Source organism: Heliangelus exortis, chromosome 11 (genome assembly GCF_036169615.1).
Source record: "Heliangelus exortis chromosome 11, bHelExo1.hap1, whole genome shotgun sequence".
Classification (NCBI taxonomy): Eukaryota; Metazoa; Chordata; class Aves; order Apodiformes; family Trochilidae; genus Heliangelus; species Heliangelus exortis.
Window position 1 is genome coordinate 14,102,916 of NC_092432.1, and position 27,987 is coordinate 14,130,902.

The following is a 27,987-nucleotide window of genomic DNA, read 5'->3' on the forward strand; positions in this document are numbered from 1 at the left end:
ATAGGTAGACAACCGAAGGGGAGCTGATCATCTCCTGACTTGCTTCAGATGCAAACATGCTTCTAGTTTTATAGTTCTCGCCCTCCTTATTTTCAGCTACCGAAAAAAATATATAGTTTTTTTTTTTTTCAACAAAAACTTGTACTCGGACATCCCCACTGAATTCATAAAACTGGTAACTGGGAAGGGTCTTTGGACAAGGGCCTGGAGGGTGCGACAAGAAATTATTTCAAGATGGAAGAGCGGAGTTTGAGATAGCATTTTAGGAATAAATTCTTTAGTGTGAGGGTGCTGAGCCCCTGGCCCAGGCTGCCCAGAGAAGCTGTGGCTGGCCCACCCCTGGCAGCGGTCAGGGCCATGTGGGATGGAGCTCGGAGCAACCTGGGCTGCTGGGATGGGCTTTGCAAACCGAGGCAGGGGGTGGGACTGGATGGTCTTTTAGGTTCCCTCTCCCGCGAGCTGTCCTGGGATGCTGTACCTCTGACACGGTTCTCGGGCTGTGCGCTCCCCCTGCCGGCTTCCGTCCCGCCTCTCACTCCCGCCCCATCCCGTTGTCCCCGTTGTCCCCCTTGTCCCCCGGCTCACCACCCCCCACGACACCCACGGTCCCTCCCTCGTCCGCCGTGCGCTCCCTCAGCGCCCGCCTCTCTCAGCGCTTCGGCACCGCCCATTGGTCGGCACCACCCCTGCCCCGCTCCCGATTGGCTGCGCCGCGGCTGCGGAGCGTGGGGCAACGTGGCAGCCGCCCGGCGGCTGGAGCCGGCACCGCCCCGCTCCCGGCCGGGAGGTTCCTCCCCCCTCTCGCCTCCGCCGTTGGTCGCGCCCGGGCGGCTGGAGCCGGCGGGCGGGGAGCGCGGCGCGTACCACTGCTGGGAGGGGGCGGGGGGAGCGGCGGGCGGGGCCGGATGCAGGCGGCGCGGCGGGCGCTGTGGCCGTGCTGCGAGCGGCGGAGGATGAAGGTGCTGGTGGCGGCGGCGGCGCTGGGCGCTGCCCTCCTGCTCCTGCTGCCCGCCGCATCGCGGGCCGACGAGCGCAAGAAGGGGCCCAAGGTCACCGCCAAGGTCGGTGCGGGGTGGGGTGGGGAATGATGGGGAAGGGCCTGGAGAGGCCCGGCTAGGGGCGGAGGGAGGCCTGGCTGGAGGGAGGCCTTGCTGGGGTGGCCGGGGTGGGGCTGGGGTACGGGAGGCCTGGAGCGGGTTGTGAGGCAACGAGGTTGGCCTGGTTGGACGGAGTGAGTCAGACTGGATGGGTCGGTCCAGCCAGATGTCGCCGGCTCCGCTGATCGCCCCCCCCTACCCCCCCCTCCGCTCAAACGTACCTCTTTCTCATCGCTAAGGTGTTCTTCGACCTGCGGATCGGTGAGGATGATGTGGGTCGCGTCGTCATCGGGCTCTTTGGCAAGACAGTGCCCAAGACAGTGGAGAACTTCGTGGCGTTGGCCACTGGAGAGGTGACTGCCTGGCTGGGCCTCCCCCAGCCCCCTGGGAGGCTCCTGCTCAGCCCTCTGGGGCAGAGCTGGTTGGAGGGAGCTGTAGTCTGTCCCTTTGCCTCACTCTGTTCTCTCCCTCCCTCCTGCAGAAAGGATTTGGCTTCAAGGGCAGCAAGTTCCACCGTGTGATCAAGGATTTTATGATCCAGGGAGGAGATTTCACCCGTGGGGATGGCACTGGAGGTATTTTGGCGCACACCAGCCTGAGGATCCAGCAGCGGTCCTCCCAGCCACTGCCTGGCTACCACTGGGGACCAGTGAGGAGCTGGACCATGGTGCTATGTGGCCTGAGGGGGTATACAGCTCACAGAGACCTCACTGTCCCCTCTGCCCTGCCCCTGACACACAGCAAGAAACCTTTTATATTTGTCCTCCCCTTTAGGAAAAAGTATCTATGGGGATCGCTTTCCCGATGAGAACTTCAAGCTGAAGCACTATGGCCCCGGCTGGGTGAGCATGGCAAATGCTGGCAAGGACACCAATGGCTCCCAGTTCTTCATCACCACAGTGAAGACGCCGTGGCTGGATGGCAAACACGTGGTGTTTGGCAAAGTGCTGGAGGGCATGGTAAGGGGTGATGGATTCCTGGGGGGAGAGTGGCACTGAGGAGGGGCTGGGAGGTGCCTTCTGGGATGGGATTGCTCTGCTCATACCTCTGTGTTCCCCAGGAGGTGGTGAGGAAGGTGGAGAACACCAAGACAGACAGCAGGGATAAGCCCTTGAAAGATGTTGTCATCGCCGACTGTGGCACCATCGAGGTGGAGAAGCCATTTGCCATCGCCAAAGAGTAAACCCACCCTCCTGGCTCTCTGAGGTGGGCCCAGAGCTGCCCCCTCCCCACATCTCTCTGTCATCCCAGGGCGGGTGAGCAGCAGCAGAGCCACTGTGCCCCATGTCCCTGCTGCCTGGCCTCACCTGTCACAGCAGGATGGGACCAGCCTCTCTACCTGTCAACTTTTGTAAGAAGCACATGCACCAATAAATGTGACCAATGTGTTTTTTAGAGAGCTGCCTGCCTTCTGCTCTTGGAGGTTGGGGTCGAGGGGGTGACCCCAACCAGATGCATCTCTCCCACTCCCTTCTTTCACATTACATCAAACCAGGGTTGGTCCCAGGTGTGCTTTGCAGTTAAAGAGCGCAGCCCTCTGCCCATCAAGCCCATGTGATTTATTGCACCTGAGTCTGGATGCGGAGGGGTTTTGCCAACACAGTTTGGGGTTCTGAGGTTCCTGCCACACCCCCAGATTATCTTGGCAGAAAGCAGAGCTGCTCTGCAAGCAAAGGAACTTTGGGGTGCCTGGAGAGTAGCTCCCACCATATCCCTTTGCTTCTCCCACGGTTTTCCTGCCCTTGCTGCCCAGAATTTGTTTTCATTGCCCGGATCCTGCCTGCCCGCCATGGTGCCAGCTGAATGCTCAGGAGCCTGGTGGGCCAGGAGCTTGAGGTGCTGTTGGGCTGGGGGGCAGGTAGAGGCCCTGCAGCACACCCCTGAGCACAGTGTTGGGAAGCAGGTCTGCAAGGAAAGAGGGGAGCTGGAGTGGCTCTGTGTCCCTCCAGGGCCTCGTTCACCCTTTTGGGGCCCCAGAGCCTTTTTCTTAGCAGGCTTCGGGGACCCGTGGTCCCACTTCTCACCTATGGCCGGTGGCCGCACATAGGGGTCAGTGCAGAAGCTGAGGACCGGCCGCTGGGAAGGCAGCTGGCAGGGGCTGCTGTGGGGAGAGAGGAGATCAGCACTGTTGCCACCTGGCTGCCTGCCAGCCCCTGTCTGTCACCGTCATCCCCAACCCCATTGGCTTGGGGCAGTTCACACGGGATAATCTGGGCATGGGCAAAGCCTGACAGCACCATCCCCTGCATGTCAACTCACGAGAGGCTGCTGGCCTTGGAGTCCTGCTGGCCATGCCGCACCTTCAGGAAGTCCAGCACATCCTGGGGCAGCTCCTTGTTGTGGTAGAGGACACCCTGCCATGTGCCCAAGGGGGAGAGGGGGTGGTCAGCACTCCAAAAAGACATACACCCTCCCTCCAAAGCCACCACTGGCTGGCACCATACCTGGATATAAAGCTCCAGACCCTGCCGGCGCTGCTCCAGCACTTTGGGCACCCAGTTGGGGACATGGCGAGGTGGAAAGTCAGGGACCTTACAGGTCTTCTTGATCTAAGGTAGAGGAACATAGTAGCAGGGTGGTCCATAGCAGAGGAGGCTGCTCCAAGGAGCAGGTGTCCCCCTGTTGTACCCACCCCCCTGGGCCCCCGGGGTGCTGGGGGACTCACCCTCTTGTGCAGTGCCTGGAACTCGCTGTAGCGCTTGGCCACCGTGTGCCGCCGACCATTGCAGAGCACCTCCACCCTGAATACCTGTGCCCGGGCAGCCACAGCCTCATCATCATCAGCCTCCCAGGACAGAGAGAGGCCTCCATCTCACCCTCCTCTACCCACACCTTGCGGGGAGCACTTGGGAACCTCCACTTCCCACTGGCCAAGACAGGCAGAGACTCCCAACCCTTAGGATAGATGTGGACATCACCACCACCCCCTGCCAGCACAGATGGGAACCATGGGGAGAGTTAGGGACACACCCCCAACCCCCTGGGAGAAGTGGAACCACCCTTCCCCCCAAGACAAGCAGGGATCCCCACGGACATCCCCTGATTTCAAGGGTAGAGGGTCCCTGAGAATAGACAGGGACCTCCACCACACCATGCCAAGTCCCCACCCCCTGTAGGCTAAGACATCCCTTGTCCCCAACCCCTGGGGCAGAGGATGCCCCTGGAATGGACCCTAGGGGACAGGCAGAGCCCTTCACCTCCTGGGGCATGTGGGAACCCCCTTAGAGACCTCCAACCCCAGGGCAGATACAGCCACCTCCCCCCCTCCCCACTCCAGGGCAGGTGGGGTTCCCTAGGGACACTTGAGGACCTCCAGTGCTCAGGACAGGTGGGGACACCCCAAAACAGAGAGGGACCACTATGTCCCTCACCAGCTAGGATCTCCAGGGACCTGCAGGGACACCCCCCCCCCCCCCCCAGCCGCCTGCTGTGGCATGTGGAGACTCCCTGGGGACACCTGGGGACCTCTAATCCCTGGGGCAGGTGAGAGCCATCCCGGAGGGACAGGGACCCCCACTCATGGGGGCCAGAGAGAACTCCCGGACCTTGAACGCCCTCCCCTCCCTTCAGTGTCATCTCTCACCCCCACCCACCCCACCGGCAGGGACAGGCAGGGGACAGGCAGGGACCTCCACCCCCCATGTGGCAAATGGGGACATTCTGGGGACAACTGAGGTCTTCCAGCCCTTGGAGCAGGAGGACACAAGTCACACATACACACACACACACACACGCACCCCAGTGGCTGGCAGGGACCCCTGGGCACAGCCACCCCCCAGCCCCCAGGTGCCCCTCACCGTGTGCCCCTTGTCAGGGCTCCGCGCTGCCGCTGGAGGCTCCGCCGCTGGGATAGAGACGTCGATCATGGCCCGGGGGAAGCAGGAGGGGCTCTGGGATGGGACCGAGCTCGACGCCCCAAAGCCAGCACAGAGCACCCCAAAGAAGGAACCAGCGGCTCCAGGCTCCGAGGCCGGGGGTGGGGTTGGGTTTTTGGGAGCCTGGAGGTGCCGCAGGGATCCGGCCCTACAGGCACAAGAGGAAAAGAAAGCGGGAAGTCAGCCCAGGTGCCTTTTCCCCTTTCTGAAGGCAGAAGGAGTATCAGGTCTGATGCAAGCCACGGTTGGGGGCCTGGAGGGCAGGAGTATTGCAGTCCCCCAAAGCTCCAGGCTGACTTCTGGGGGAGCGTCTGTCTGTCTTTCCGTCCCTGCAGCTACGACACAGCCCCGCTGAGCTCAGCTCCTAAAAACATCCACTCCCGCTGGCGCTGGGAGCGGGGCAGGCAGCCAAAGCTCCACCAGGAGCCAGGGCAGGTGGCGGGGGCAGTGCCCAAGGTCACCCGGTCCCCGCCACAAGGAGCCCTCCTCTCCATCCTCCACCGCCACAGGACGAGGCCGTTAACCCCCCCGCCCCACCCCGCCCCAGCCCCACCAAGAGACAGAGCCTGTTTGCCCTGATAGAAGTTTTATTACAGAATTTTAATGGCACTGCAGGAGTAAGATTGTTAGAGCCCTAAAACCCAGCCTGAAAAATAGACATTTTCCACCTCATGTTAACCCCCTCCACCGCGGGGCTGGTTGGAAAGCAGGAAACTAGTTTCTCTTCAGTATGAAAATATATGTGTTGCTAAATGAAAAAAATATACAGTTAGAAGAGTTACTGGCTTGCAAGCTGCTTGCCTGGGGTTCAAACCTCTACCAGCTCCTGGGTGTGGGACTAAGGGGTTGTTCCCGTGTAAAAGAGGAAGAGGTATAGTGGATATATATATTAAAAAAAAAAACAAAACCAAAAAAGCCCCCAAAACAACCAAACAAAAAAACCAAAAAAGGCAAAGTTCAGGTTTGCTCGTTTGCTCCATCCGATTAAGAAATGGCCTTAGCTTCAGGTAGGAATGCTTCCCAGTACTTCACCAGCTGTGGAGAGGAGAGAGGGAAGGTCAGGAACACACCAGCACAATCCACTTCAACCTTAGGCATTTTTGGTGTGGGGGGAAGGGGTAGAAGCACATCTGCAGGGCACAGCCCCTTAAAAATGGACATTGAGGGGGAGGCAATGCTTAGATGTTGCTCCGCTCCAGCTCATTGGAGTTCTTCCCCCCCTAAGGTGAAGGTTCATCCCTCCCTGGGGTGGGGGTTCACATTCATGTTGCTGAGCCTGGAGGGGAACCCACAGCCAGGATTGGGGCAACTCACCTGCTGCTGAGAATTTAGTAACGTCTCCAGGTATTTGGTGACGTGGTTTCTAAAGTCCTTGGATTTCTCTTTCTGCAAGAGATGGGCATGGGAGTGAGCACGAAGCTGACCAAACCAAAACCCTCCAGCTATTGCAAGGGGAAAGAGAAACCACCTCCAGGGGCCCCACAGAGATCAGCACAAGAGCCTGAGATGCAGAGGCTGAAGCTCCCCTGATGGCTCTGAGGACCTTTGTCTACCCACTTTCAGGCTGAAGAAGAGAGATGGCTGGACCAGGTTGGAGAAGCCACAAGACACCATCTCTGTCCACAGCAGCCTTGCCCCCACTGCTCACATGTGTCCAGATTGACAAATCTTGCCTCAACCACCATGCTGGGGGCCAGGCCAGGAGCCAAGGTGACCCTTGGCTAGCCCAGGCTGTCTCTCCCAGCCAAGGCACATCGAGACCAACCTGCTGGAGGGGTTGGGGCTGGGCACAACGTACCTCAAACCGTATCACTTCCTTGCGGATGACGGCAGAAATCCGTTCAAAGTCCCTCTCGTACCACCTCACGCGTGACTCCCACTGCAGAGAGAGGAAGCATGGCTGTTCCCAGGGGAGCTGGAGAAGCTCTGGACATCCTCTCCAAATGCTTCCATAGCCACAATTGTCTGTGCAAAGGCCGGCACTTCTGGACCTCACCACCACAGCAAGCTGCATCCCCTGCCTGTTGTAATCTCAGCAAGGAAGCCGTGAGTGGTGGGACCATGAGCAGGCCCTCCTGCAGCTCCTGTAGCTTCCCGAGGGCCTTGCTCAAGGCTGGCTCATCCCATGGTCCCCATCCTGGCAATAGAAACCTACTCCTTCAGCTCCAAAGGTCCCCCTCTCTCCAGAGGTCCCCCCCTCTTTCCAAAGGTCCCCTCACTGCTTCGGCAGAGGACAGAGGGAAGGAGCTGAGCAGAGACCTTGGCACTCCTCATTCCCTACCTCCGAGATCTCCTCTTTGGCCTGCTGCAGCTTGTCGGGCTTGTTGGACCAGAGCAGCCTGGCCTCCATCTCCCTCTTCTTCTGCAGCATGGCCTGGGCATCCTGCCACCGCTGCCAGGTCTTCATGCGCTGGTCAAAGGCTCCCTGGAAGGAAGAGGCTCTCCTTTGCCTCTGCTACCACACCAGAAGCAGCTGCAAGAAGCTCTGCTGGCAGTGACATCCACATCCTAGGCAAGTGGGACATCACCTAATGACAGAGCTGCTTCATCAGTGAGGTCCTGGACCCACCTTGGTGTAAACAAAGCTGAACCAGAACATGGATTTGCTCTACTAGTGAAGGAACCTGGTGCAACACCAACCAGCTCATACTTCCGGAGCAGCTTTGGGGCTTCACTCTGTACAGGACAGCCCAGGCTCCAGGATTTGACAGGACAGATATCACAAAAGCACCAGCTACATGTCCCATTCAGTGCAAGCCTGGGACAGGCCTGAGGCCACCTATGGAAGCAGCAGCATCCCATGCCTGTCCCTGAGCCCTGCTGCCTGCATGTTTCAGTCCAGCCATAGAGCAGAGCCAGTGCAAGCATCCCTTGCCCATCCCACACTGGATCTCCACCACAAGCTCTCGCTGGCCACAGTGTGATCCTGCATCAGCCTGTGAGCACCCATCAGATGGCCACATGGTTTTGGCAGGCCTGCAAATCATCACCCCAAGCAAAGAAGACTCCATTAGGCTTTTGAACGCATTCAGACAGATCATAGGGAAGAGCTAGAAGTGTCTGATAGCCTGGTCAGAAGGACAAAGCAGTGAAGAGACAGGTCAGGTCTGAGGCAACACTGGGGCTCCTTTCCAGAACACCCCAGGTGAGTCTGATTACCTCCAACCCTATCAGAGATCTTGGTCCTGCTTTGGAGCCCAAACCAAACCTCCAGGAACAGACACAAGAAAGTTTGTTCCTTCTCACTAGGCCTTGCTCTGGCCTCCGTAGCCTCCAAAGATTAACTGCTCCAAGGTAGGACATCCTTGGGGCAGGAGCCTGCCAGACTCCCAGTTCACCTGGGACCGGTTTGTCTCAGGCCCCTTCTGCCTCCACCAGGCCACCTGTGTGGATTTGAAGATTCAAGTTCTTCCAGAGCAGGCACTTGGCACATCTATTTGCAATATCCAGGTCACGGTTACCATCTTACATTAGCCAGTCCCCACCTCTGTAAGGGCTGAGGCCACCTGTAAGTTCCACATCCTCTCTGGAGAAGAGCAGCACAGCCAGGCCTCACTCACCTACCCCACTTTTCCAGCCTAACTGCTCCAACATGTGCACAGCTGGGCAAGCAGCAAGTTCACGCTGCCTGAAGAGATCTCAGAAGATCTCTGTGCTTGAGCTTCAAGGATCAGCTGCCTCCTGGCACACCAAAGCCTAAAATGGTGCTTGCCCCAAGGGAGAGCTTACCCTTACAACTGAGAGGAGGCGGATGTAGTCTCCCAGAAGCTCGGCCAGGAGGAAGAAGTCACTGTTAGCCTGTTCCTGGTGCAGCTGCTCGATCTTCTCTTCCACCTCAGCCAGCTGGGACAGTGCCCGGGACAGGGCCGTGTTGTCCTCCGAGCTCCCCAGCATGGCCAAGCTCTTTGCAAACTGGGCTGTGTTCAATGCTAGCTCTAGTGAAGGGATAAAGAGAGTCAACCAGGGGCCTCCCACCACCAGGTGCTCAGCCAGAAAACCCCCAGACAGGAGTTCATGGCAAGGAGCTGCTTTCATGCAGCCCCAGGAGGCGGCAGCTGGAAGAGCCAGCGGTGTCCCGGAATGAGCCAGTGGCTCCCGGAGCACCCTGGGGGCTGGAAAACTCCAGCCAGTGAGGAGGAGGGAAGCAGCAAAGGAGAAGGACAGGCACAACTTTGCAGAAGTCAAGCCAAAGCCTGCAGAGGAAGGAGAACATCTCTGCTCCATACCAGGGGACAGCCAGGAATTAGCAGCAAAGTCAGCTGAGGTCTGCCTCATCCTGCAGGACACCAGCTCACCTCAACACCCACACCCTAAGCTCATAGGGCTGGGACAGAAGAGGTGGGATTACCATTTCACTTCTGTCTTTCCCATAAGGAAAAGACTCAGAGTTCTCTGCAGCAAAGGACTGCTGCATCTTCTGCCCAGTGCTTCTGAGGACACCTGCACAGTGGTGGTGACCTCTGACTGGGCACCACACAAAGCTCAGCTGTTACAGATCAAGTGGTACAGAGCTCCTCACCTTTCCTGTGGTTCACCAACGTTTCCACGACGGCGTGCAACTTCCGCAGCCGCTGGTCCTCACACTCCACCTCTTGCAGCTTCTCCTCAAACCACTGAAATGGGGAAACCCAGGGCTGATCCCCCCCAAAGGACACCACTGTGGGGCTTTCCTTGCATTTAAGGGTTGGATTTCAGGATCTTCTCCAACCCTAAATGATTCTGTGATTCTATCTTGCACCCACCGCTTGAGCTGGGGAGAGCATGAGGACAAGGACAGCCCAGATATGCCCAATTCTGCTTACTATGTCTGATTCATTCATCTTGATGGTCATTTTACTGACAGCATCTGTAGCTTTGTTGAACATCTTCAGTATTCCCGCTCCACTCAGGGCCTGGGTGCTGACTGCTCTTGGTAGCTATAAAGAAATAGAAAAATTGTCTTCTCCAGGAGATACAAGCAGCTCAGAAAGCAGCCACCACAGGGGCATTCTTCTCCCATCTCTGGGCCCCTTGATAGCAGGGTTTCTGCTCACAGCTACAGTGAAGGATTAGCCTGACCCCCCCCCTCACCTCCTAACAGTGGGCTAAGACTCCTGTCATAGATTTCAGACAGCAAAGCCCACCTATGCTCCCTCTGTGTTCCTCACCATGATGTGAGCAAGCTAAGTCAGAGCTCAGAATGAACCTACAGCACTTAGACAAGTGCTGACACACAGAGAAGTGTCCTGTTCTTGTCATCACTCATTAAGAGCTCTTAAAGGGTTCCGCTGCTTCTCACTGAGCTTTGAAGCCCCATGCTTGGGTACCATTTTCTTCTGCACTTCCAAAGTACTTGTAGCTACCTCGTTTCACCCCACTGACCTCCTCCTTTTCCAAGAATTCCCTGACATCGGGGTCCTGCAGCATGGTTGGGTGGCTGACCACTCTCCGGAGGTACCTGTGTAGAGGAAGGCACCAAGAGTTACTCTGGTTGCAGCACACCCAGTTCCTTCAACCCATCTCAGTGAGCTGACACATGCTCCTTCCTGCCTCGGAAACAGCAGCTTAGGGGCTGGAAGTCAGGCCCAGCAAGAGTCCTGCCTCCCTATAGACCCTAGTGAGACCCACCTGCAAGACCAACCTTAAGTTAATACTTGCTACAGCAAGAAAGTCACTTGATACATCAAGTGACTGAGATGCAGCATTACATCTTGGACAACGACACTTTTAACAGACCTTTCAGAGGCTGAAGCTGGAAGGGAACAGCCCTCCAGTGCTGGCTGCAGGTAGCAGAGCAAAGGCCACCTGCAGCTGTGTAGTCAGGGTGCAAGTCAGACAGAGATCAAGTGGCTTCTCACCTGATCTACACCCTTTATGCTAAGAAACACCAATATTTTGGGATTCCTAAAATAGCTCAGCTCTCTCCCTGCCACAACAGTGGAGTTTGGCCAGATTTGAACCAAACACCAGCAGGGGCTTCTGAAGCAGGAGACAGTTCTACAGCATTCAAGTGACACTGCAGCTGCAACACCTGGGCAGCCTCCAGGTTTGCTACAAATCCAGAAGCAGGAGCTTTTCCCATCCAAGGAGGAAAGAGCACTTCTCCGAGTGGCTGCTGGGGCCCATACCTCTCCAGTGCAGCCCGTCTCTTTTCTAGGAACTCTGCAGAGGAGGAATCTTCTTTTCCAACTTTCACTTTGGTCATTCCTAGTGCAGAAGGAAGATGCAATTAGAATCATAGAATCATAGAATCCTAGGGGTTAGAAGGGACCTCGAAAGATCATCTAGTCCAACCCCCCCTGCCAGAGCAGGGCCCCCTAGAGTACATCGCCTAGGAACGTGTCCAGGCGGGTTTTGAATGTCTCCAGTGAAGGAGACTCCACAACCCCCCTGGGCAGCCTGTTCCAGGGCTCTGTCACCCTTACAGTAAAAAAATTTTTTCTGATATTCAACTTGAACCTCCTATGCTCCAATTTACACCCATTACCCCTTGTCCTATCACTGGTCACCACTGAGAAAAGCCTAACTCCATCTCCCTGACACTCACCCCTTACATATTTGAAAACAATTTAGTGAGCAGGTTCAGACTCAACACACAAGGTGATGTGGTTTGGTACAGACTGTCATTGTGAGGGTAGAGGAGAGGCATTTTACAACATGAATCAGGCTTTGCATCTTGGAAATAGAGCCTCTCAGAATATTAAAATCTGCTTATGCCTAACCTCCAGCAGCAGGTGATATCCAGAAAAGAGGCAGAGCAATGTAGGGGGAGACTGGAAGGGCTGCAGGTCTGGACACAAAGTGATCAGCAATGCAGTGACAGGGCAGAGGATGAGGTTTTACTCTACATAAAGCACATGCAGAGGCATCTGCCAACTTAAACAAGGCTTTAAGCCCAGACCTCCAAGTATGGATCCCAAGTTTCACCTCTGTCATTGAAACCAGATTATGTTGGCCTCCCAGGGCTGTTCTGCAGCACCCCTCACAGCTTTGAGACTGCAGGGAAGGAACTTGAGAATTCTCCAACTCCCTCGAGCACAAAGTTCACCATCAAAGGACCAGCCCAGTGCTCTGCACCTCCAACACTCACCTATGAGACTCTTCTCAGGCGGTGGAGGAACGATGAACCCATTTTGGGCATGCTTCTCCGACAGCTTCTCATAGAGACCCAGAAAGTCACTGAACCTCCTTTTCACAGAGAACTGCTGGCTCCTGAACATCGGCATGCTTGTCTAGGGAGGGGGGGGAGAGGAGACTCAGACTGGACTGATCCCTACATGCTATCTGCTGTCACTTCTGGGGATAAAGTAGGACAGCTCAAGCTCTGCAAGACCTGAGGAATTAGCAGAACAAGCCTCTGCCTAGGTTTTCAGTGACTTCCCTTCTAACAGTTCTCCGTGGACCCAGCAGCAGTGTTAATGCTAGTAAATACCAGAGCAGCTGGTACTGCTTGGTAAGCCCTGCCCCTAAAGCTTAATCCCATCATCCCTGCTCCCCAGGGGAAGAGCAACTGCTCTGACTTTATCAGAGGCACCATCAGTGGCTTTTGGCTGTTTGCAGAGCAGGAATGGAGGCTAACAGGTCCCCTATCCCCCCTTCACACCCTGTCTGCTTCCAACTGCTGCATGGACACTCAAAAGCATTTTGCAGAGCTCAGAGCAGCCATTCAATACTCCAAGCAGGGCAAGCAGCTGCAGAATGCTCAATTTTTTGCCACTAGCCCAGGAAGGTCCTGACCTCAAACTATGACTGCAGCTCTTCAGCAAGAGCTGAGCTCAGGTCAGCTTAATCAGATTCGACCTCAGGCACAGAACCATTAGCAACAACCCCCAGTGCCTGGGGCTCTCCCTGACAGATGTCATTCCTGCTGCTCACTCCAATGCTGAGTACCACTCATATCAGCCAGGACTGCAAAGAGGGAACTGACCAGAAAAAAAAACAAAAACAAAAAAATAGAAGCCAGCCTCCTCTCAAACAGGCCAGGATCTATTTTGCAGCTAGGTTCATCCTTTGATCTGGAGGGGTGGATTTTAACTCCTGAATCCAACTACTGAGGCATTCAGACCTGCTGTCTATTTAGGTTACCACTGACTCAGCTCAGAAGGGACAGTCCATCTCTCTTCAAGAGCAGAAAAATCGTGAGAGACGTACCTGGGTTGACACTTTGTATGCTACGTATGCATTCATGCCATCCCCTACGGAGAAGAGAAACACAGCACCAGAGTGTCACAAGATCAGCACTTTCCAGTGTCACCTGATGGCAAATCACAAGGCTCCTGCAATCCCTCAGCCTTTGCCTGCTTCAGCAGTTCCCATCTTTGATCTGACAGAGCCTCAAACCTTCACACAGAACTGCAGGGACCTTGCTGCAGGGCTTTGGGAATCTGCCCCCACAGGGCATTTCCGAGCTGACTCCTTAACCCTCCCCTTTGGCTTCCCCCAGGCAGCCCAGGGACTGACACAGAGCTGCACAAGTTCCTCTGACACCTTCTGCAGAGAAAAACCCTCTTGCTTCTCAGTTTGAAGCCAGAGCTGTTTCCCTGACACGCACAGCTGCCAGGGAAAGTGCCAGAGCATACCCACTTAATTTTAGATTTAAAGCAGTTTTCTTCCCCCCCCTGCAACCTTTACACAGGCTACTGCTGCCTGTCTAGGGAGGGTATAGAGCCTAAGTCCCAAATGCCAACCTCTGCTACAGCAAACATTCTGGTTCCCAGTCCCCAAAACCTGCTCTTGGTTCCCTGCCTATCAGGTCCCTGCCCTTCCAGGATCCGCTACTGTCTTGCTCACTTCCAACCGAAACGGTTTTGCTTTGCTGACCTTCATTTCCTCTAGATGTTGGGAAAAATAAATCTTATAAAGGTTACTATGGTATCAAGTTTGTGCTTGCAGGGACAGCTCCAAAGTTGGAGCTGTGTGGCACATGGAGGTGACAGGTACCTGCAGTGCCCACGCCAAGCCCCGCTCGCCTGACAACGCTTCCCCACGCAGCAGGAACGGGACATGAACTCACCAACTTTCTCTGGGTCACTCACTCCTACAGTCAGCTCAAATTTGTCCTCCTGTTCCTCTTCTTCCAGCTGTTTGGAGTAAGTACATGAGGACAGTAAGTTAAAAGTAGGAAGCCAGGCTTCAGTCCACCCCAAAGCAACAAGTTCCAAATAATCACAGGGAGCCTGTGATGCTGCCAGGCACCTCTGGCACCTCAGCCTGGCCAAAGCCATTCTTTAAAGCCCTTGAGCTTCTCACTTGTGCCCACGATGCTCAATTGGATTTGTCCTTACTATGCTCTGCTCTGCACAGGCTGATGTACAAAGTGCCAGTTCCAAGGGGAAACTCAGTAGCTCCCTTTGGGCTCTCTTCCATCATGATTTTGGTTCTCACCTGAAGCAGCACAAGATACGGAACTGACGCAGAGGGTGAGTTGTGCTGTGTGGGCACACAGGAATGTTTTGAGAACAAAAGTGCACCCTGGCAACCCCCTTTCAGCTGCAGCAGACCCAGGCCTCAGATATGAGCCAGGGCATCCAATACAGCAATCACATTAATTGCTTCATTTGAGATGCACATTTACAACTAAGTAAGCAGACAGGTTCCTGCCAATCAGTCCCAGACCAGAAGGGCAAGACGGAAAGCTCAGAGCAATCCTCACCTCCTCATAGCTCTGTGGATGGTTTTTAGAAGAACTTGCAGCTACCTCTAAGGAGGGGACAGGACTGGACGTTTTGGCCAGTTCCTTCTTCTGGTTGTTTTGCGTGTTGTCCAGAGACAACTCTACAGTGGCATCTGTCAAGAGAAGTTGGCCAAGGTCAGCCTCTCTGCTTTGGGTTTCCAGGAAAGTTATTTCAACATTGTCAGAGAGGTTCAGGGGATCTAGGGAAGAACAGCTTAATTAGCAAAAAAAAAAAACCAACAAAAAACCAAAAAAAAACCCAAGCCCCCTAGGGAGGACTCCTATGGAAGAGCACGACTTAATGCATCTTCCCCGCAGCAAGAGCATTTGATCAATCCTGCTGGAGAACATTAAGTTAATCCAATGAAATTGTTATTCTAGAAGGAGCCAGGCGTGGTATTCCCCCCTTGGTATGGGCTCCAGGAGCTGCAAAGTAGAACAGCTAAAGCCAAGGTGGATTTTACATGGCACAGAGGGCAGCCTGGAAGGTAGGCACCTTCCCAGTAAGCTTCTCCACCCAGAAGAAATAAAACCCTCCGTTTGCTAGCAGATGCCTCCAGGACTGAATCCCTGCCAGAGGTGTCCCTCCATGCCAGGGCTGGGAAGGTCTGACCCTCCTTGTTTTCCCCGGTGAGGGGTGTCACATTTTAGCACCATCCTTGTTTTGACTAGAGATGCTTCCTCCACCTGCATGGAGAGGAGAAGATAGAGAACAAAAGTCTTTTAACCCTGGGAAGACACTTGCCACTCTACAGTTTAAGACAAAGAACTAAAACAAATCCTGTTTTTAAGCTTCTTCAGCTTCCCATCCTGCCACATGATTATGTAAGAGATCTGGAGGAGGCCACTCTGACCTTCCCAAAAACACAATCAGACCTCAGTGCTTCCAGAGTAGACTGGAGCATGAGTTTGAGACAAGGACCTGGCATAGTCCAGAAATATCATGCTTGAAAGCAAATCACTCCAAGCTTAGAGTTCAGAAAGGCTCAGCAAACACACAGCAAGACACAGACTCACCAGCAAATAAGTCCTGTTCATCATGCTCTCCCTGAACCCCATTCTCTTTGGAGGTGCTGCTCACAGGAAGAGATTCCCTTTTTGGTGTGGCAGGCTTGCTCTGAGAAAGAATTAAAAGCACGTAAAGAAGAGGTCAGTTACACCAAGGAACAGAGGCTGGAGGACGACACACCACATCAGGGTGAGTGGGCAGCACCAGTGAGTTGAGCACCCTGTGACAGGAGACCCCTTGGGAAAGCCAGGATGGCACTGCTGGCAGCAGGGACATGTGGCCATTTATTTGCCTGAAGGCAGGACAGCAGGACTCACAGCAGCTTGTGCAGATTAAACCCCTTCCAGAAGCTGAGCTGCCCTTCGCCGGGGGGTGGGCTTCAAGGTAGCAGCTGGCTTTCACTTCCAAGTGATGCTGGAGGAGCTCCAGGACTCAGCAGAGTCACCCTGCCCCTTCCTACACCCCCACTGGCACCAGAGCCAAGGCTGCCATGGTCAGACCAAACCCCCCCCAGGCTCTTGGCATTCTGCAAAGCTCTGCTGGCACACCATGACCCAAAGTCCACTCCCCAGGAGAAACCAGCCCCAGAGCCAGGCCTTACAACACAGCTGACACTGTCACAGCTTGGGCACACAGCCTAGCCAGTGGGACTGTCCCAGTGAGCAGGAGCAGGCTGGGGGGATGAGGGGAGATCCGGCCCCAGAGGGTGCACCCCGACCAGCACACCCCAGAGCTGCCTCTGCACCCCAGCCCAGGCCACAGCCCCTCGTTCTGCAGGAGGTCTGCCAGGCCAGAACAGACAGACAGAGCCATTCTTGAACATCTCAGCAGAGAACACAAGAGGTCTTTGACAGCCCATCAATGGACTGCTATCAGCAGCACCACCTCCCACCTCAGGGGCTCCTTGGCCACTTCCAGCACAGAAACACCACCGGTTCCCGCTGCTCCTGGAGGGGCAAAGCAGCCCTAACACAGCTCCTCGATGGGGTGGGCTCAGGTTTTGGATATGCAAAACATCAACACCATCAGATGGGTGAGACCTCCTGTGTTACAGTGTGGTTTTCTCCCAGCTTAGAGTGACAGGAGTGACATTTGCCAGTGGTGGTGTGGGGAGCAGAGAACCCCTGACCCCTGAGGGGAGTGTGGATCAGCTGGAAAGCAGGAGGGCTCTGCAAAGGGACCTGGACAGACTGGAGAGTTGGGCTGATTCCAATGGGATGAGGTTCAACACGGCCAAGTGCCGGGTCCTGCACTTTGGCCACAACAACCCCATGGGGAGCTCCAGGCTGGGCACAGAGTGGCTGAGAGCAGCCAGGCAGAAAGGGACCTGGGAGTCTGGATTGACAGGAAGCTGAACATGAGCCAGCAGTGTGCCCAGGTGGCCAAGAAGGCCAATGGCATCCTGGACTGTATCAGGAACAGCATGGCCAGCAGGTCCAAGGAAGTGATTCTGCCCCTGTACTCAGCACTGGTGAGGCCACAGCTTGAGTCCTGTGTCCAGTTCTGGGCCCCTCAGTTCAGGAAGGATATCGAGGTCCTGGAGCAGGTCCAAAGGAGGGCAACCAGGCTGGTGAAGGGACTCGAGCACAGACCCTATGAAGAGAGGCTGAGGGAGCTGGGGCTGTTCAGCCTGAAGAAGAGGCGGCTCAGGGGAGACCTCATCACTCTCTACAACTACCTGAAAGGAGGTTGGAGCCAAGTGGGGGTTGGTCTCTTTTCCCAGGTGACTTTCAACAAGACAAGAGGGCATGGTCTTAAGTTGTGCCAGGGGAAGTTTAGGTTAGATATTAGAAAGAATTTCTTTACAGAGGGGGTGATCAGACATTGGAATGGGCTGCCCAGTGAAGTAGTGGACTCTCCGTCCCTGGAGATATTTAAAAAGAGACTGGATGTGGCTCTCAGTGCCATGGTCTAGCAACCGCAGCGGTGGGTCAAGGGTTGGACTTGATGATCTCTGAGGTCCCTTCCAACCCAGCCAATTCTATGATTCTATGAAACATCACACCCGGGCTGACTCCCCACAGCATCCTCCAGGCTGACCTCCAGCTGGTGACTGTGCCAATAAGGGGGCTGTGACTGCCACAGGGACCTTCACTATGGATATTTGTAGGTCTCATTCAGATCCCCTGCTCCTGCAGGAGCTATTCAAGCTGGTAAAGAAAACACCACTCTGCTGGGCTCCAGAGTTTCCATAACACATCCTTTCTGCATCTGAGAGCTGGGAGACCATCCACTTTTCTGCTGTTTGCCTTAAATTTAGTTTCTAAGACTCCAAAAGCACCACACCCTGTTCCTACTTCTCCATCTGCTGCTACAGCAGAATCAGAGCCTCTTTTAGATCGTGCCATGACAACAACCACCATCTGAGACCCAACTGGGCTGCTGCAAGGCAGGCAGAACCTCAACATCTTCTACCTTGGGTCTGGAGCGCCAGCATCTGGGGGCATTCCTAGGGGGGGCTGCCACATTGACCCTTGTCAACAGACAGACTCAGTCCAGCTCTGGTTATGTTTGCATCTGACCCAAAAGCTACTTGAGTAGCAGTTTCATGATGGCAAAGCACTGATGGGCCACCTGAGCCCAGGCTATGGGGCAGATCTGTCACCCTCCCACCTCCCTGGCTTCACAGAGTGTTTTGCTGATGCTCAAGGACAGGCGGACAAGCAGAGCCAGCAGCTCACCCAGAAGAGCCAAGTGTTGGTTATGACAGTTGCTCCCAACAACAACACTAAGCACCTGATAAGCTGCTTTGGCTTAGCAGACTCCTGTTCCAGCAGGGGGATGCTTTGTTTGCATGAAAGCTGGTGAGAACTGGCACTCCTGTTTTGGGAAGCTGCCACCGCCACAGAGCAGCAGAACACCTCCAACATCTCCTAGTTCCTCAACAGAAAAAAGGTCCTGAAAAGTTCAAGACCATCACCATGCCCTGGTGCTGGCCAGAGGTACCAGCACCTTCCTCTTGCCAGGCCAGGATTGCACTTTTCCACACAGTTCTCATAACACACAGCCCTGCTGCTCCCTTCTGTGCAGACAAACATCAGAGTTTTGTCCTTCCAAGCCACCACAGGGCAGAACCCACCTGCATCTCCCCACCCGTGCCTTGCTCCCTGCTGCTAAGCCACCAGCAGAAAACAACATGGCTCAAGGACACAGGGGCTCAGGAGACTCCTCCAGAAGCTGGGCAGAGACAGCTCCAGCTTCATGTTGGTGGCAAGAGAGCCTTGGCTGGGCACTGTCTGCTCCTCAAGGCCACACAGCCCAGGGAAAACAGTGGGGTTGGGAAACAGCAGACAGAAGGTTCCCAGAGAGCTTCCTGCCACAGACACTCACTCCTCCTGGAAAAACCCTGGGCGAGGCAGGTGGAGGCGACGGGTCAGCATCACCAATCTCAGCTTGCAAAGCTTAGGAAACCAACGTGGGACCTGCAGCACCCCTGCAACCTGCCAGCCAGAGGAGGCAGCTGCTGAGCAGAGCCCCAGGCTCAATGGAGACACCCAGCCTGAGGCCAGTAGCCAACTGGGGAGGGACTCAGCCTGGGGACTCACCAGCTGGTGGCTGAACTCCTCTCCTGGATGCAGGTCACTAACAGGAGCCAACAACAGCACAGTTAATGAGAGCAGATGCCAAAAAGCTTCAACAGCCAGGAGACCGTGAGAAGCTGAAACCCTTCACCACTCCCAGCTCCAGCAGGGAATCTGTGCAGTACCACAGTGACCTGGTTTGCTGAATAAGTCCCACACCAAAACCTCCTAGAGCCTCCTGTAGCCAACTGTACCGGTACAAGGCAAGGGAGGTCACCAAAGCGTTGGTGACCCTCCTCACCATAAGCAGAGGACATAAGATGCCACCTGTCACCTCGACCCTGCTGCACAGCCCCCATCACCCACTGAAGGCACCGAGCACCATTGCAGAGCACCCTGGATGTTGAACAGACAAAAGCTGACACTAGGGGAAGCAGAACATGGCTTTTTCCCTGTGAAGTCTCACAAGCTCAAGCAAAACGCTGAGCAAAGGCCAAGAGCTGGGCAGAAGCCGTCCCACAGCTGAAGGAGACACCCGGGCCCCACTCCCTGACCCCCAGCACCCACCAGGCCCCTGCACTACCCGCCCCCCCTTGGAGAGGGAGAAGACGCCAGGGTCTCTGCAGGGACAAGAGCTCGGCAGCATCTCCCCCTCCCCTTGTACTTTGGGCAGAAAGGTGGGAGGGAATGTGGGGGAGTTCGGGGGGAATTTGAGAGGGGTCGTCCCCCCCTTTTTTTTTGAAGCCAAGCCGGAGGACGCCTGGCTGCTGCTTGGGCAGCCCCTCAGAGAAGGACCCATCGGCGGAGACACCACTGGGCCGCTCGTCCCTCACAGCTCCTCCCCACCGCCGCCCGGGGCCGGGCCTACCCCCGGGCGCTGCCCTCCCGCCCTCATCCCCTGCCCCTTCTCACGGTGCCGGTGAAGATGTCCTCTCCCTCCGTGTCGCTGTCGGCCGTCCCCACCCCATCGCTGTCGCCGCCATGGGGCTCGGGGAAGGGCGGGGGGAGGCGCTGAGCGGGAGAGGGGGAGCGGGAGCCGCCGCCCGACGCCATGGCCGCGCCGCCGCTTCCGCCTGCAGCAGCCGCGGCGGAAACCGGGGCGGGCGGCCTCCGGATTGGGCGGTTCCTCATCACGCCCCGCCCCCGTCCACCCCCGGCAGCCAATCAGCGCCGCCCTGCTCCTCCCCTGGCAGGCGTCCCTCCGTCCCTATGGAAACGGCCACGAGCCTGCCGGGGAGCGGGCAGGGGGGAGCTGCCGGGATGAACCAAGGCGCCGGCCGACGGGGAGGGTCAGGTGCCCCCCCCCCGGAGGGATCAGTGGTCGAGCCCGGGCCTTACCCCAACAGCCACGGTGCTCCCCACATCGCAGCTGGGATGGCTGTCATCCCCTTCCCCACCCTGGATGGCCTGGATGGCTTCCTGGGCAGCTTGAGGGTTTCCGGGAGGAACACTGCTGTAAAACACCTCAGTCCTTCCCTGTCCCCATTTCTGATTATTCCTCTCCTAAAAATCCTTCAGTAAGCTTTGTGCAAGCCCAAAACACCCTTCCCTGCATCCCAGGATGAGCCCCATGCCCTGAAGATGACCCAAGATGAGCCCTATAACCCCTAAGACATCCAGGATTAGCCACATACCTCTGGGAAAGTGACTGCCCCTGGTCCCATGCCCTCAGCTCAGAGCTATGGGTCACCACTACCACCCCCACCACCAGTCTGGGCTGGGCCCTCAGGGAGACACCCTGGACTTCCATCAGCTCTTCCAGCAGGTTTGGGTGAAGGGAGAAGATCCCAACACAGGCAAAGCAGCTGGGGCCTTGACCTACTGGACAGCACATGGCTGAACTAATTCACTTTCTGGTTCTTTTGTTTCGGCTGTTTGCCCCAAAGCCCAGCAGGCGTCTCCATCCCTTCCAAGTCAGAGCATTTGGTTTTGTGTGCGATTGCAAGCGCTTCCCTCCTCAGGCCAGCTCCGGGTGTGGAGCACTCTGGCTCTGCTCCATTGGAGACTGAAAACATAACACAGCTTATCCTTATCTTGAAGGACACACTGGTGTCCTCCTCTCTTCCTGCAAATCAGTGAGCAGCTGCTCTCTCCCTTCTGCCTGAAATTGTCTCTTGGGTCTGCAGTAGCAAGGTCCCACCTTTTGCTCACTGGTGGGTCACCACACAGGTATCCTCCCAGGTTGCCTCAGTGGGTTTAAAACTATCGGTTTCACTCCAAAGGCAACTTACTAGTGTCACTCTGGTTAAGGGACACAGCAGTGGATGGCTAGGTATGAACACAGACATCCTAAAGAACTTCCTTGCTTAAAAAAGCATGACGAGCAAAAGCAGAGAAGGCTTTGAACCTGCATTTGGCAAATCTGATTTTCAGGGTGGAGGAAAGGCTGAGGACATTAAGAGGAGGAGAGGCATCAGGATGACAAAAGCAGTTGCCAGAACAACCTGGAGCTCCTTCCAGTTGTAACCCACACCCTTTTAAGATGACCCATGCCCCACCTCTAGCACAAAGTCACCTCTAGGTCCCACATCACATCTGTGGGATCTCTTGTCTCTGTACCACTGTATTTAGGCATCTCAGCTGTTCCCCTGAGTTTCAGAAGCTGAGCTCTGAGCTGCCCTAGATGTGAGGGTCAGCTTAGTCACAGTCAAATCCTCCCACAGGCACCTGGACACATCTTCCAGATCCTCCATGCATCCCTTCCTCTTTCCTTCCCCTTTCCTGCACCCTTGGACCCCCACCATCCCCAGCCTGCAGTTTCCGTGCCGAGGTGACATCTCAAAGACCCCTCAGAAGCCAGAGGAGCTTGTTAATCACCTTTTTATTTTATTTCAACAGTGGGACCACAACACTGCTCACCCCCAGGTGCTCCCAGCACCCCTATGCAGACCCAGCCTCAGCATCCAGCAGTTCTTCCCCACACTGTGCTCACAGGAACCAGGTGGGTCAGTGTTGGCCCAGCCGGTGCCTGCTTCACCCAGAGTGCCCCACACCAGGGAAAGTGTCCTCTTCTGCACTCAAAGGGACAGACAGTGCCAAACCCTGAATGCCCCCATCTCCGTGGCTCAGCAGGGCATAGCAGCCTCCAGTGGGGAGCACCTGCAGGAGAAGGACCGGGCTGAAGCATCAGGGTTGTCAGATCAGGAGCTGCCCAGAGCCTGCCAGACCAACCCCCACAGTGCTGGGGAGGTCCCCCCAGCTTCCCTCCCACACACTCTTTGATTGGTGCCACAGGGATGTGCCATCAAGGTGCAGTGAACTTGAGGCAAACAGGGGACCCAAGTCCCAGCGTGACTGGAAACAGGAGCAAACCATGAAGATGAGCTCAGCAGATGTTTGGAGACACCTGTCCATCCCTCCGAGGGGAGGGGTAGGGGAGCATAGAGCCCCCAGTTTTGTCAACCACATCCAAGGAATCCCTGACAGAAGCAAGGAGCCATGCCAGGTGGTACTCACTCCATCTTGGTTTCCAGGTGGTGGACCGTCTGCTTGTCCAGGTAGCGGCAGAAGAGCGAGAGAAGGTTGCTGGGCAAGAAGAGAGGCTCCACCAACAAGGCCTTGGGCACTTGTGACAGCTCCCGAGCAACTAGGAACACCGTGTCAGTCCTAGGGACACCAAGGCAGGGGGTGAGTACCCCAGCAGCCAGCCAACCAACCCCCCACCACTTGAACAGCCCCTCACCACAGCTCGAAGTCCCTGCCACAGGGCTCCAGCGGTGCATCGGAGGACAGAAGCCTCTCACCATGACTCAGCAGCGAATAGAGCAAGGAGATCCCAAACTGCAGGGAAGCACCAGGAGAAGCATCATAAGCAACTAGCAGCAGTGGCAGCCCAGGGACACCCCAAGGCTCTGTCTTCTTAGGAACACCTACCTGGTTCTTCAAGGCCATGGTGAGAGGGAGCTCAGGGGACTTGGGCTGAGGCCTGGTCATCTCCTGCAGGACCTCGATGAGTTTGCTGAAGGTCATCCTACCCACCACCTTGTTTAATGGGCTATAGAGCAGGGAGAGAGACTGGGCAGGGCAGAGGGGAGAGCAGGGATCTGAGACTGACCATCATGGTCACACCCTCATCCCAGCACAGGGGGCAACGCAAGGGGTCAACCCTGCACACCTTCCCACCCAGGGCAGGGTGAATGCCACCCGAACTGCTTTAACCCCTGCTGGAGACCTTTCTCCTCCTGGGGGAAGAAGAGATGCTCCTGCCTCATGTCAACCCCACACATGCCTGGCCCCAAGTAAGAGGTCCCCCTGTCCTTGCCCAATAATGCACCCCTCAGTAAGAGCAACATGGGAAGGAGACAGCCTGGGATACCCCTGCCCTGGCCGGAGGTGCCTACCTCATCCAACATGTCCTTCTTCATGAGGAAGGGCAGGTGGTGGGTGATGGTCAGGAGGATCTTCTCTGCTTGCTCCTGAATCAGGTGGGGCAGCAGCCGGGCTGTCAGCTTCTTGCCCTTCTGCACACAAAGGAGTTGCAGGAATTCATCCTCAGCCTCCCTAGAAATGAAGGCTCCATTGGCACAGATCCCAAGGGACCTGTAGCATTTCTGTCCATCCAGAAGGACCAGAGGAAGCTCCAGAGGAAGACAAGGCTCATTTGCAGGGCTGGCAAGGAGGAGAGCAGCCAGCACTCACCATCACCCAGAACCACTCATCCCTCCATGACCATCTGAGCTCTGTGAGGACCAAAACATGCCACCCACTCCCCACAGCACAAACTCACTCCTCACTGCTGCAAGCCCTGATTTTCAAGGCTTGGTAGATATATTCCACTTCCTGGCTCTTCTGCTCCTGACAGCTGGGCTGCTGCTCCTCCAGGGCCTGAGACATCTTCCGCTGGACCTCCTCCACTTCCAGCAGCTGCAGAAAAAGCTGGAGAAACCACAGGCAGCTAAGAGCATCTTCTACCAACCCATTATCTAGGACCATTATCAGGTAGGTGTCCCCTCACAGAGCTCCTTGGATGAAAACCAAGCAACTGCACCATCCCACCACCCTACCCTGACTCACCTTCTCAATCCTGTGCAGCGCCCGAAGCCGGTGGCTCCTTGTGGCCTTCAGGAAGGGGAAAGGAAGGCACAAGTTACAGCCAGCATCAGACACTGCTGCTGGCAGAGCACTGGGCCTGCTGCTCCCTGGGGACCAGAGGCAGCTTCAGGATACAGAGCAATCCCACAGGGAGGCCACAGGCTCCAATTGCCCAGAGCCCTGTCCCACTCCTTGGCAGGAGACACACTGCATCGCTGAGGTGGCACCCACCCCAACTGCACACCCTTATCTTGAGGACTGTGGTCGCTGCAACTCCTAAAGGCTCAGTTAAAGCTGCTCTGGAAAAGCTCCTGGGGAAAGCTCGAAGAGCCATCCCTGAAGCCCTAAATGGCCCAGCTTCTCCTCACCTACCTCGTCCTCCACCAGGGCATGGTGCACAGCATCGATGGCCCGGCGAGGGCTGTAGCAGGTGGACACCGCAACCTGGCCCAGCGAGCCAGCGATGCGCACCACTGGGAGAGAGAAGGGACACTGTGAGACCACGTCCTGCAGCCCCTCACTCCTGCTCCCTTCAGTACCCAGCCCACTCCCTCACCAGAGTTGTACGTCTCCACTTTCTGGATAAACGGTGTAACCAACTTGGGGGGTTCCTGCTTGTTTCGCCCGCCGAGCAGCTCCTCTTCCGCCTGTTTGCGCTCCAGGCGGTGGTAGTACATCTGTTATGGGAGCCACCATGAGTCCATGTGCCCACTGGCTCCCAAAGAGATGAAACCCCATCTCTGAGGAGCTGAAAAAGCCACTGATGCTGCTGGTGGAAGCTCACCTGGTAGTAGTAGTCATCATCATCCATGTTCTCACTCTGCAGCTGGATCATCTCAACCCTGATGACCCAGTCCTTCTCCTTGGAGGTCATCAGCCCAGCATAAGGGTCCACTTTAGTAGACCACCGCTTCTTGGAGGAGATGCTGGGGTGGAAGGTCACAGTCTGCTATGACTGCCCAAAGCCCCCCACCGCCCCACAGCTCCCCAGCACCCCCTACCTCTGCCCTTCTTGCTGCCGTTGGGTCAGGATCCGCTGGTGCTGGGGGTGCAGCTGGGTCATATGGCTGGGCACACTGCATAGGATACCAAGGGGGGTGGAGGTTCAAGGGCTCAGCACCCACAGCAGAGCTATCCCTACAGTGGAGGAATACCCCCAGCTGCTTTGTAGGGCCCCTCTGGTCCCACCAACCTCAAGTTCAGCTGGCTGCTGGCAGCTGGGCTGAAGAAGACAGTGGGGTCCAAAGAGGGAGACACGGGACCAAAGTGCATGGCTAGAGGCCGTGGTGGTCTGCTGATGGGAGGTGACATGGGCTGGAAAGGGGCTGGAGATGCATACCCTGCAGTCTGGAGAAGTGGAAAATTTGTCAAGTAGCTGAGCCTTCCCTCCTGGAGGGGTCTACAGGCTCCATGACTCCTGCACTCTTCCTGCCCTGAGGGGATATGTGGGACACAGCAGTGCCACTACAGCTGGGCAAGACAAAGGGACCCAGGTGCCAGCAGGGTCTGTGTGACCCAGGCACATCACCAGTGTGCCAGTGGGAGGCCAAACACATCATCCCTGGTGCAGGTCCCATAGGGACATCAGGACAAACAGATTTATGAAGCCACAGCTCCACTTTCCCTGTCAGCAAGATGACAGAGTTGAGTGCCCAGGACTGAACAGAGCTTTGGGGAGGCTGCTCCAGGGCCACCCTAGAAGGGACATGGTGGTGGCTCATAGCCCCTGACATTACCTGGTTGGAAGCAAAGAGCGGAGAGGGTCTGCGAGGCATCGTGAAGGGACGAGGGGAGGACGGGGAGCGGGGCAGCAGGGGTGACTCCTGCAGGGCAGGAGACAGGAGGTGATGCTGGGACAAGCCTGTCCTGATAGCTGCACCCTCTGGGGAGGGGAAGGCAGAAGAGGACACCAGAGTCCACCAAAAGCCATTACCTGCCGGAGAAATTGCTGGGGGAAGGACTTGGGGGACATCAGTCTTAAGTCAGGACGCTTGAGGCAGGGAGAGCCCCTGTAGCCCCTCTGTACAGGGGAGCCAAGAAAGTCAAGGACCACATTGGTAGATGGCGGAGGCTGCTCCAGCACCTGGAGGATGGCTTTGTCCTACAGGGAGGAGGCAGCAGGAGGTGAGAACAGGGCCCACCTGGCACCAATTCAGCCCCCCTTCAGCACTGAGTATCCCATCAACACCTTCAGCCATTTCTCAGCTGGACCATGCTCCAGCCAGGCTCCCATCCTGGCATCAGGGGACCCACAGGGACACCTAAAAAGAGGGTCCTGGTCCCCTAAAACTCAGCTTTGCACTGAAACCCAGGCTCTGCTTAGAGTAGGCACCTCTGCCCCCAAAAGACACATCCTTGTGCCTCCAGACTCCCAGTGAGGCTTTGGAGGCACCCTGGTCAACTCAAATTGCCTGTGTGACCCCTGGCTGCTCCCTGAGGGCACTCACCTCCAGCACATGGTGGGGTGGGATGTTGCTGGGGCAGGAACCCCACACCATCCGATCCATTGCCAGCTGTAAGAGGGGGAGATGATCAGCTCAGGGCAGGAGGATAAGAGAAGAGGGGTAGAGGACACCACTCAGCCCTGTCACCAGATGGAGGGAGATGTTTTTACCATATCCTCTTTGCTGAGCTCTGCCCAGCAAGCACCAACCCTGCTGTCCAGCACTGCCGAGTCCTGGCTCTGTGGGCAAAGAGGCTGTTAAAAGCCCATACAGCCCCGGCACTGCAGGTCCCCATCCCTCAGGCAGGGACCAAACCACTTCCTGGTGCCCTCCATCAGGTTAGGCCCATGGGTGGAAGTCCCCTCTCACACATCACCTCCAGCGTGGGTTTGCTCTGCACGGCTCTCATCACTGCTGGGTCTCCCAGGTCATGGGGTTCCAGGTCTTCCTCCTGTTCCTCAGTCCCCAGCTGCTCTTCCTCCTCTTCCTCCAGCTCAGAGCCAATCTGCTCAACCTCCAGCTCCATCCCTCCTTCCTTCTGGGGCTCCCCCACCTCCTCAGGCTCTTCAACAACTCCAGGCCTGAGTTCATCTCTGGCATCAGTCTCCTCTGTCACCACTTTGACCAGCTCAGGTCTCATCTCCAGAGATATCAGAGGTTTTGGGGCATCCTCCTCAGTGGAGGCTTGGTCTTGGAGAGGAAAGGAGAGCACATGAAGGTGGGTGAGAGCCTGGGCAGTATCCACTGGGAACCCAGCTACTCACCAGATAGGAAGACCCCTCCTAGCCCTCCCCCCCACATTTCCATCCTCCTCATTCTGCTGGGTGCTGGCTGATAGCCCAGCTCCTGAGGCTCCCCTGAGACCTCACCTAACCCAAAAGTCATTTCATTGTACAGGTCGAGCTCTTCATCCTCCTCAGCCATCTCCTCCAGCAGAGGTGCATCTTCCCCCAGCAGGTAGTCCTCAAGGATCTGGAGCTGAGAGTAACAGGGTTCCTGCTGAGAAACAGGCAGGCAGAGGTAACCCCAACCTGCCCTTCAATGGGTGGGGGAAACCAAACCTTCCCCAAGTCCTGCTAGCTGGCCCCCAGGGTGTATGTCCAACCCACCCCTCATCCCGCTGGTGGTGCTGGGCAGACCCCAGGGCTCACGGGTGCTCTGCAGGGAAGAGCAGGAGCCACCAGCCAGCAGCCACCATCTGGGACCCCAGGGGCTCAGCGCAGGGCAGAAGCCCATGGCCACCTGGAGGTGACGATGCCCCTACCAGCGCAGAGGATACCGGCATGGGACAGCATAAGGGACACCACCGGGCTTCAGAGCGAACCAAAGACACCACCAGCAGCCAAGCACACACCAGG

General features: G+C 56.3%; 4 protein-coding genes across 6 annotated transcripts; 1 reads left to right on the top strand and 3 right to left on the bottom strand.

Annotated features, from left to right (window-relative positions):
* The first annotated feature begins 798 nt into the window (after positions 1-798).
* PPIB (peptidylprolyl isomerase B) lies at positions 799-2,496 on the top strand. Its single transcript, XM_071754762.1, has 5 exons — positions 799-1,061; positions 1,337-1,450; positions 1,579-1,672; positions 1,872-2,056; positions 2,158-2,496. The coding sequence occupies exons 1-5, from the start codon at positions 906-908 to the stop codon at positions 2,278-2,280; spliced, it is 672 nt and encodes a 223-aa protein (XP_071610863.1). The 5' UTR covers positions 799-905; the 3' UTR covers positions 2,281-2,496.
* Positions 2,497-2,635: 139 nt separating this feature from the next.
* SNX22 (sorting nexin 22) lies at positions 2,636-5,312 on the bottom strand. 2 transcript variants are annotated; one of them, XM_071754764.1, is made up of 6 exons: positions 4,895-5,312; positions 3,763-3,846; positions 3,542-3,646; positions 3,357-3,451; positions 3,122-3,195; positions 2,636-3,002 (listed from the first exon to the last, which is right to left on the bottom strand). In XM_071754764.1, exons 1-6 carry the CDS (start codon positions 4,961-4,963, stop codon positions 2,905-2,907), a joined length of 525 nt encoding a protein of 174 aa, XP_071610865.1. In that variant the 5' UTR covers positions 4,964-5,312; the 3' UTR covers positions 2,636-2,904. The 2 variants fall into 2 exon arrangements, with proteins under 2 accessions (XP_071610865.1, XP_071610864.1); XM_071754763.1 differs by having other exon boundaries at positions 3,122-3,198.
* A 229-nt stretch (positions 5,313-5,541) lies between these two features.
* SNX1 (sorting nexin 1) lies at positions 5,542-20,292 on the bottom strand. Of its 2 annotated transcripts, none has more exons than XM_071754765.1 (15): positions 20,067-20,292; positions 15,642-15,741; positions 14,604-14,737; positions 13,965-14,031; positions 13,103-13,146; positions 12,042-12,183; positions 11,080-11,158; positions 10,334-10,409; positions 9,775-9,888; positions 9,492-9,606; positions 8,702-8,907; positions 7,254-7,397; positions 6,771-6,851; positions 6,287-6,358; positions 5,542-6,007 (listed from the first exon to the last, which is right to left on the bottom strand). In XM_071754765.1, the coding sequence occupies exons 1-15, from the start codon at positions 20,283-20,285 to the stop codon at positions 5,957-5,959; spliced, it is 1,644 nt and encodes a 547-aa protein (XP_071610866.1). In that variant the 5' UTR covers positions 20,286-20,292; the 3' UTR covers positions 5,542-5,956. The 2 variants fall into 2 exon arrangements, with proteins under 2 accessions (XP_071610866.1, XP_071610867.1); XM_071754766.1 differs by having other exon boundaries at positions 9,492-9,585; positions 20,067-20,288.
* A 2,314-nt stretch (positions 20,293-22,606) lies between these two features.
* Positions 22,607-27,654, bottom strand: PATL2 (PAT1 homolog 2). The gene is made up of 17 exons (XM_071755282.1): positions 27,499-27,654; positions 27,006-27,319; positions 26,777-26,868; positions 26,633-26,660; positions 26,119-26,286; positions 25,922-26,008; positions 25,378-25,574; positions 25,193-25,261; positions 24,970-25,111; positions 24,742-24,862; positions 24,544-24,658; positions 24,168-24,204; positions 23,881-24,029; positions 23,495-23,654; positions 23,028-23,168; positions 22,837-22,934; positions 22,607-22,760 (listed from the first exon to the last, which is right to left on the bottom strand). The coding sequence occupies exons 1-17, from the start codon at positions 27,551-27,553 to the stop codon at positions 22,607-22,609; spliced, it is 2,127 nt and encodes a 708-aa protein (XP_071611383.1). The 5' UTR covers positions 27,554-27,654.
* Positions 27,655-27,987: the final 333 nt, after the last annotated feature.